This window comes from Thalassophryne amazonica, chromosome 18 (assembly GCF_902500255.1).
Source record: "Thalassophryne amazonica chromosome 18, fThaAma1.1, whole genome shotgun sequence".
Classification (NCBI taxonomy): Eukaryota; Metazoa; Chordata; class Actinopteri; order Batrachoidiformes; family Batrachoididae; genus Thalassophryne; species Thalassophryne amazonica.
This window is the reverse complement of record NC_047120.1, coordinates 40,387,568-40,397,430: the sequence shown is the minus strand read 5'-3', so window position 1 is coordinate 40,397,430 and position 9,863 is coordinate 40,387,568. Positions and strand designations below refer to the sequence as shown.

General features: G+C 38.6%; 1 protein-coding gene across 1 annotated transcript; it reads left to right on the top strand.

The window, feature by feature from the left end:
- LOC117530851 (interferon a3-like) lies at positions 1-4,873 on the top strand. The gene is made up of 5 exons (XM_034193794.1): positions 1-117; positions 207-296; positions 2,458-2,607; positions 2,701-2,781; positions 4,486-4,873. Exons 1-5 carry the CDS (start codon positions 1-3, stop codon positions 4,582-4,584), a joined length of 537 nt encoding a protein of 178 aa, XP_034049685.1. The 3' UTR covers positions 4,585-4,873.
- Positions 4,874-9,863: the final 4,990 nt, after the last annotated feature.

The window sequence follows — 9,863 nt, the reverse complement described above, 5'->3', positions numbered from 1 at the left end:
ATGCTGGAGAGGATTTTCTTTGTGTGTCTGTTTGTCAGTGTGTCACTGAGCTGCAGCTGGATGGACCATAAGTTCACACAGTACAGTGAAAAGTCTTTGTCTCTGCTGGACACCATGGTAAGTGGACTTCTTCACCTCATGTCTCATCAGCACATTCACGTTATTTTTTATGTTGTGGTTAAAAGACGATTTTGTCTTTAATACAGACTAATAATTCCACCAACATCACGGAGAATGCTGAAGTGAACAGTGTGGCCTTCCCTCATCATCTCTACACACATGCGTCTGCAGCATCAGTAAGTCTTTGTCCCACACGCAATGGCGGCGCCAGGAAAGTTTTGTTGGGGGGGCGGGGGTGAGGGGGAGCTCGGGTAAAAGTTGGAGGGGCTCCACAAAATGTCGTTGAAATGAACAATATATAGTAAATTTCTTTATAAATACCAAGGTATATGTTTTAGTCACCCATGCTCCTCTAAAATGTGGTATCAATGCACACACATCACTTAGAATGATTGCAAGTTCAGTAAACTTGCACATAGATACAAATAAAGGTAAGTGAAGTTTTAAGAGTGGCCATAATAAATATTTAGATAACCTAAATCTTTGGAGTATGGAGTTAAATTTGTCTCATTAATACTTGCAAATGCACAGAGGGTGATTTACAAATATCCTTTGATTTGTACACATGCTTTGTGATCCACAAACACAAATTTCTGATTTGTAACTTGTGTGTGAGTTTTTACAAATAAATGTTTATTTGCAAAACTGAAAATTCTGTTTGTGAAGGGTGATTCAGCATTGATGGATCACCGAACACACAGTCATCACTTTGTTCAGTTATGCAATATTGAGACATTCTCAGTGCAAAACTGCAGTTGAGATCCACAAATATGTCAGTTGCTATTCACATTATTGGCAGAATTATTGGGGGGGCTGAGGGGGGCTTGGCTCATTATTGGATGGACTTAAGCCCCCCCCCCCTTGGCACGCCATTGCCCACATGCATTGGCAGAGCTACGGGGTGGACTTCAGGGTTAAACCCCACCACCACCACCAACACAAAAAAGTTCAGACACAGTTGTGGCAGAAATGAAGCTTTTTGATATATTCATTCAAATGAAACAACTGATTTAGCAAATGATTTGCAGTTTTAAAAAAGCTCACAAACTCCATGTTTGAAATCAACAAAACACCGAATAAAACAAATGCTTCAAAAAATTTGTAATTTAAAAAAAAAAAAAAAATCTTTAAACATTGCAATGGTGACATCCAGGGTACAGTGGAAATTAGTTGGTTATTTATTTATTATTATTTTGCTCCTTCAATTAACACTGTAAGGCCTCTGGGTTTTGCTTTTTTATTATAAGTTTTTTGTAAATATAATTTTATTCCTTAGCATTTAAAGAAGGGATTCATCATAATATATGACCAATATTATTTAGAAGTGAGTGTTGTTTGTTTGATACTTCTAAAGCCCAACTGATAAAAAAAAAATCCACTTTTTGAAATGCTTCAAATTGAAATATGATATGAAATTTAAAATGGCTCAAAATGTCAGAATGCTTCAAACACTAAAATAGCGACAGGTTGCCCACACTGTTTGAAACACACCCAAAACGAACTGGAAATGAAGCAATGAAGAATTATGCTTTTTGATAATAACTGACATTGCTTCATGAAATCATTTATGACTTTTGTCACAAATGACTTGTGAGGGGAGGTGATGCTCTAGTTGTTAAGCATTGGGCATCAGACCAGAGGATCCTTGGTTCAAATCCCAGTGTGACTGGAAAATGACTAAGGGCCCTTGGGCAAGGTCCTTAATCCCATAGTTTCTCCCGGTGTGTAGTGGGCGCCTTGCATGGCAGCAGCCTCACAATGTAAATGTGAAGCATTTGATGTGTAAAGCACTTTGAGCATCTGATGCAGATGGAAACGCGCTGTATAAACGCAGTCCATTTACCATTTACTTTTACAATGCTCAACACATTTATTGAAACAATTGTTTTAGCCAATGGCTCACTGTTTGAAAATGTTGGGATTAAATGAAGTGGGATTTGCTACTTTTAAAAGATTCAGTGGTTTGAAACATGCAAACCATTGATTGAAGCAATTGCTTCATGAAAATGTCAGTTTCTTGGTGGTCAAAATGCTGTGATAGTGACATCTGGTGGACAATGGCTGTTAATGTCAGGCACCTGTTCATATGATCAGATTCTAAACATAAACGCTGTCATTTGGAGGACAAAAAAAAAAAAAAAAATCAGAAAAATATTTGCCACTATTAATGTAGACCAGAGAAAAGCTATAAATACAGAATAAATAATAAATACAAAATATGTATATATGACTTTGTGTTCTATAAATGTTTTTGGATCATGAGATTTTCTGTTTTTTTTTTTTTTCTAAGTGGTGAAAACATGCACATGGTTGTTGTCATCTTTTCTTGATCTTCAGGCTGAGGACCGGCTTGGTTTCATGGCACAGGTTCTGGAGGAGGTGGTGGTTGTGTTGGAGGAGGATCAGAGCTCTGTGTCCTGGGAGAAGAACCCAGTGGAACACTTCCTCAACCTGCTAACCAAGCAAGTGGAAGGCCTGCGCTCCTGTGTGAGTCTGAGTGTCACAGCTTTTATTGTGTTACCACAGCAAACCACCATCAAAAAGTAAGATTATAACAGTTTTAATTTCTAATTAATTTAGATTACAAGACAGAGCCACAAGAAAATGAACAAGAAGCTGCACATGTATTTCAAGAGACTCTCACGCAACGTAAAGGAAATGGTGAGTCCATCTCTCTGTCTGTCTCTCTGGATAGATTTATATATGAAAGCATAAATGCACAAAATCGGTCACCCACATATTCATGTGTGTGAGACATTTGTCCCCATATTTCTCCTTCATTACTCGTACAATTGGAGAACACCAGTCAACTTCATCAGATTTTCTTTTCCTGTTGTGTTCCCGATTTTGCTCAGACACTAAATCAGTGTCCTACCTCAGAAATATATATATATATATATATATATATATATATATATATATATATATATATATATATATATATATATATATATATATATATATAATGTTTTTTTTTATTCCCAACACTCAAAGTCATCTCAGTGACTCATACACTCAGAAATAAAAAGTCTTTTATTTCCTGCAACTGTGGTATCATTTCCTACACTTAGAGGTCTTTGACCCCCTACAATTTACTCAGAGAATTAAAATTCTACTACAACTCAGAAATAATACACCGTGGTATTATTTCCTACAGCTCAGAAGTCTTTGACCCCCTACAATTTACTCAGAGAATTAAAATTCTTCTACCAGGGCCCAAACCAAGTTATAATAAAATCTTATTTTAACCTACAATGCCTGTTGTCAACCAGGCATTTTAATTTCCACAACAAAAGAACAGCCTTGCTCACCGATGCTGTGTTAGTACAACACCCCACAGTTCGTGGAAATGCTACACTTACAATCGGGAACCCGAATCGGTCGGCCCTCCTTCCATCAAAGCCAAAGCTGGGTACAAGTCAGACCCCTCCTGAATCTGTTTGGCCACCCACCCACCCGGTTCAGTCCAACAGTCCAGAAAACTTCCCCGCTTCTGACACCAGCTTGTGGAGGCAAAAAGGATTTTCGACCAAGCTGTCTGAGGCTGTTTGTGGAAATAAAGTCAAGGAATTGACAGATTGTCAAAATAACAAGCATTAATTCGAAGCTTCAAAGACACACTCAAAGTCCAAATGAATACAACAGGATCTTGAATAAGTGTGTGTGAAAAAGAGCTCTGAAAATGCCTTTTTGTACACTCAGCCAGGGCGGGGTTGCACAGCAAGCAGTCACATACACACGAATACATTTACCAGCAATTAAAACTGTTTTCAGCTTTTCCCATGAAAACTCTCTCTGAAGAATGTTTTTATCACAGTTTCTACCCGGAGGAAAAAGAAGTATTGTCAGGCAGAGATGGTGTGTTTATCAGCTTTTTTCAGCTGCAAGGTTACATCAAGGCATTTAATACAGTTCAGATGCAAAGGTTTTAGGCAGGCTATCTGAAAGGCATAAGATAAATAATTTTAACATCACAAGTTGTTCCCAAGTTAATGAGGATTAGCAGAAGGCTTTACAAATGACCCACAGCTATTTGTGATCAGTTACAATAATCACATACCTGAAGAAAATGTGGCTATGATCATTGGATATTAAATATGTGTTTACAGTGTTCAACTGCAGTTGTTCCACGTTAAAGGGCAAATTCAGCACAAAATATCACAAGTGACATTTAACATCACATGATGAGGCAGTGGTCCATGATTTTGTTTTGGCTGTGAGATTATATTTTGCCCTCTGGCCACCAGTTTGGTACCAGTCTGGTTCTACTTCAGGTTTTATATAGTAGTTCAGTTAAACATCACTTTGGATGTTTTAAATTTATTTTATAATAATAATAATAATAACCTTTTTTTTCCCCTGCAGGGCCACACTGCTGAAGCCTGGGAATTGGTCAGGAAGGAAATTAAACTCCACCTCCAGAGAGTTCACCTGCTGGCTGCATCACTCATAACTACCTATTAAATTATGCTTTTTATACACACACACAGTTATTATTTTAGAACTGTTTTCTTTATTTATTTTTTCTTGTCTTAATCAACTTTACAATCCCATACAGGGCATGGGGTTTATTTATTTATTTATTTATTTATTATTTGTATGCAATTTTAATGTTTTTTGCTTTGTTTTGGCTTTTTTCCCCAATCTAAATGCCTGTTCATAACTGATAAACCTTTTTCAAGGACATGTATTTGACACATTCTATGGTTTAACATTTTACAACAAATAAAATTATGACTTTGCCAAACAAAAATGTATTAGCTGTTGTTTTTCCTCTTCAGTAAAAAGAGGGCTGCGCTGTTTGTTTGTTCTTTTCTTTTCTTTTCTTAATAAATTACAAAACATAACATTCAACTCTGTTGTTCAGGCTCTTAAACATAAAAGTTACCCATCACTTTGCCTCTTCACACAAACATGATGATCAAGCTGGAGAAGTCATTACAAAATCATATACAGTGAGGAAAATAAGTATTTGAACACCGTGTGATTTTGCAAGTTCTCCCACTTAGAAATCATGGAGAAGTCTGAAATTTTCATCTTAGGTACATGTCCACTGTGAGAGACATAATCCAAAAAAATAAAAAATAAGAAAATCCGGAAATTACAATGTATGATTTTGTAATAATTTATTTGCATGTTACTGCTGCAAATAAGTATTTCAACACCTGCCAATCAGCAGAAATTCTGGCCCTCAAAGACCTGTTAGTCCACCTCTAAAAGGTCCACCTCCACCCCAACTATTTTTCCAAATTAGAAGCACCTATTTGAGGTCATTAGCTGCATAAAGACACCTGTCCACCGCACACAATCAGTAAGACTCCAACTACGAACATGGCTAAGACCAAAGAGCTGTCCAAAGACACCAGAGACAAAATTGTAGACCTCCACAAGGCTGGAAAGGGCTACGGGGCAATTGCCCAGCAGCTTGGTGAAAAAAGATCAACTGTTGGAGCAATTATTAGAAAATGGAAGAAGCTAAACATGACTGTCAATTTCCCTTGGACTGGGGATCCATGCAAGATCCCACCTCATGGTGTATCAATGATCCTAAGAAAGGTGAGGAATCAACCCAGAACTGCACGGGAGGAGCTCGTCAATGACCTGAAGAGAGCTGGCACCACTGTTTCCAAGGTTACTGTGGGTAATACAGTAAGACGTCATGGGTTAAAATCATGCATGGCACGGAAGGTTCCCCTGCTTAAATCAGCACACGTCCAGGCCCGTCTTAAGTTTGCTTATGACCATTTGGATGATCCAGAGGACAGAGGCGATTGCTCTAAGACTGCAAGGGAAGCTCAGCTTCCCCTAAAATGTCAAAAAATAAGTGATCAAATATATACTGTTGTGTGTACATGTCATTGACTAAATATGCGCTACACCGCGGCTTTCCTCTTACTCATTCCCGCAGCTTCACAGTGCTTTAAACAGTGTGGACGCGCCACAGAGTTCAATAGCGAAGCAAAGAGTGCAGTGAAACGAGACGAGTCATTGGATAAATGCTGGGCTTTGTCCCGCCCATCGGACGCTCAGCGTGTCTGGGGGTCTATGGGGCAGTGGGCTGGCCTCGGCTGGCCCGGACACTCAGCTTCTGCATGATGATTGGATGATCTGTCTGAGGCTGAATCCCTTTTTGATTGACAGCGAAATGAGCGAATCAGCGATCTTTTGATGTAAACATCTGTGGGAGCATTTTTTAATTTTCATTCTGTTCTGAGTTCAACTGGAGACTTTCCTAACCCTCTTAGCGGCATTTTCTTTGTTAAAAACGACTAGCGACAAATCGAGCTTCTATTTCTGGTGTTTTTTTTTTGTTTTGTAGCTGCTTGTGTTTGGAGACTGACTTCTATCACTCTTTCTGACTTCTATCGCAGTTTCTGTCCCTACCGAGCAGCGGGTGCTGCTGAGCTCCTCCAACGTCACAAAGCACTCACAGGCGGACACACTTCACACTAGCCTCGCGCCAGTCCCAGCTAGCGAGCTGCACATAATGGCAGACAATTTGAATGTTGTGGACCGGATTTTGGCGAAGCCATTTGATAGTCTTCCTTACGAAGAAAAACTTAAGAGTTAAACAGCAGGGCAGATCAACTCCTCAGATTAATTTGGTGCAAAAGGTGGGGAAAAGTAACAGGTCTTTTCAGCTGTCCTGGTATGACAAAGTGAGCTGGCTGACTGGAAGTGCTGTAACAAATAAAATGTACTATTGGCCATGTCTCTTGATGAAACCATCTCAGGGATGTGTTGTGTTGTCTGGTCAAAAGTGGGTTTTGGGGATCTGTCCAACTTTGACAGGGCATACAAAAGGCATGAAAAAAAGCAATGAACATGTGAATGCATGTGCAAGGTTAAGTTGCCTGGGCAGAATCAGGGTTGAGCATGCAATCAATGAAGGCGCTCATATTCAAGTTGCAAAACATAATGAAGCAGTTAAACAAAACAGAGCTTTCCTAAACCGCCTTATTGATGTGACTTCCTTGCTTGGCCGTCAGGAGCTGTCATTTAGGGGGCATGATGAGAGTGTTGAATCATCCAACAAGGGGAATTACAGGGAGTTTAATGAAACATTAGCTAAATATGACTCTGTCCTGGCCACACAATGATCCAGTCATTTTATGGTTTGACCCAGAACAAATTGCAACAGAAATGATTTTGGTGGCATTTGAACTGTGAAACTGTTTTATAAAGCATACTAAAAGTCTAGAAAGATAAAAAATCGTGAACACTCCCAAAATCCAAGATGGCCACCTGAAAACATGCAAAAATTTGTTTTGTCCCAAATAACTCAAAAAATATCAATATTTAAGCACATAAATGTATTGATGTTAAATATAAACTTGGGTATTGTGGACATTTTGACACCAAAATTAAGTCTCTATCTGTAACGGTTCATGAGATACAGTCTATTTGTAGTTTTACATACACTCAAGGACAGCAATTTGGTTTGTGTCCTATTACATTAAAAATATTGCAGTTAATGCCCAGAAATGTATTGAAGTTGAATATAAACTTTTGTATTGTGGACATTTTAGCACCAAAAGAATGGCTGTAGCTCTTACAGTTTTTGGGATACAGCACATAAGCCATCTACACTTGGCTAAAAATGGTGAAATTATGTTGAAACCAAGTAACTGTTCTGAAATGTTCATTTAAAGAATGTAATAATAATATTCTTAGTGCTTGTCAGCTGCACTAACTTTTTTAATGACACAGATGTAATCACACACTAATTTTACAGCATGATAATAATAAAAGTTCAGGTGAAATCAGTATTGTGTACATCATGACACTTGAAATTTTACTTGTTCAAATTTCAGTCTCATCATCCTGGTTATCATTGAGTTGGCCTGCATTTGTACACCCTGTACCTCTGCAGTTGCCACATGCTGCTGAGCAATCTAAGTTAAGTTTGCGACATGTACATCGCAATGTACTACAGTCAGTACTGCAGTTACATCTCACAGCATGCAGAAGAGAATCTGGTGCTGCTTGCAAGTTAGTCATGATTGGGACAACCTATCAGAAACTTTCCATCCCCATTCTTGCAATGGCATGTTGTCACCTTCATCTTCACCTTTCCATTCCTGAACTTGCAAGTAAACTCTCAGACTATGAAACTTGGCAGCTGCCGAAGTAGGTGGCAAACACTGTGGCTGCACATGAGTTGTCTTTGTTGCAACCTTATCACAAAAGTGCCTGTATCTGAAAGAACTGAGGCTTTCTCCAGGTTGTCCACACAGCAGTGGTGTCACCAGTGTGCCGTGGTTGTACATTGACATCCACTCTATTATACATAATATATGAGTAACTTCTCTGTTCATATTCCAGTGAAATATTGACTCAAAAAGATTATTATTACCTTCTTTAGATGAACATTTCAGAAATGGTACTTAGTTTTCAACATAACAATGCTCAATTTCATCAATTTTTGTCGAGTGTAGATGTATTTTTATACCATATCTCAAAAACTAATAGCTACAGCTATTTTTTTGGTGCCAAAATGTTCACAATGCACAAGTTTATATTCAACTTCAATATATTTATGGGCCTTAACTGCAATATTTTTAACGTAATAGGACACAAACCAAATTGCCATCCTTGAGTGTATGTAAACTACATATAGGCTGTATCTCAAGAACCGTTATAGATAGAGACCTAATTTTGGTGTCACAATGTCCACAATACCCAAGTTTATATTTAACATCAATACATTTATGTGCTTAAATATTGATATTTTTTGAGTTATTTTGGAAAAACTAAATTGTTGCATGTTTTCGGACGGCCATCTTGGATTTTGGGAGTGTTCCCGATTTTTTATCTTTCTAGACTTTTAGTATGTTTTATAAAACAGTCTCAGGTTTCAAATGCCACCAAAATCATTTCTATTGCAATTTGTTCTGGGTTGACCCCTTTTTTTTCATAAAATGACTGGACTACAATTCCAGTCATCAGCTGTGTTTTCTGGTATGTCCCATGCAATCCAAAATGATTTGATCTCTGCTCTTTCAGCCACTGTTTCTGATGAGATCAAGGATGAAATCCAGGCTGCTCCCTTTTTTGCATGGCAGGTGGATGAAACAACTGATATAGCTTGCCATGCTCAACTTTCTGTCATTGTTCGCTATGTGGATAGGGCAGGTAAAATTCAGGCGCGCTTTATTGGATTTTTTGATGTTTCTGGGGGAAGAGATGCTCAGTCTGTTTTTGAAGTCTTGAATGAGAACATGCAGGGCTACAATTTCAGGGAGAAACCTGTGGTGCAAACCTATGATGGGGCTGCTGTCATGGCTTCAGCTCTCAATGGTTTGCAGGCCAAAGTTAAAGCAATAGCCCCCAGTGCAATGTTTGTGCATTGCTATGCACACAGACTGAATCTGGTTCTGTCTCAGGGGGCTAAATGCTTATCTGAGTGCAGAATATTTTTTGCATCACTCTCTGGGTTTGCCACATTTTTCTCAAAATCCACAAAGAGGATGTCTTTTCTTGAGTCTGCAGGCTGCTCAAGGTTGCCCAGAAATGCTCCTACTCGATGGAATTTCACATCACGGATAGTGAGCACTGTTGCAAACAATTATGATGCCCTTCTGCAAACTTTTGAGATGATCATTGCAGATAAGTCCATGGATGATGACACATTAGACTGTGCCAAAGGCCTTCTGATGAAACTGGAGGATTTTGAGTTTGTGTTCATGTTGTACACATATGATCAAATCTTCTCTGAGACTGATGTGGTGTTTGACATTGTC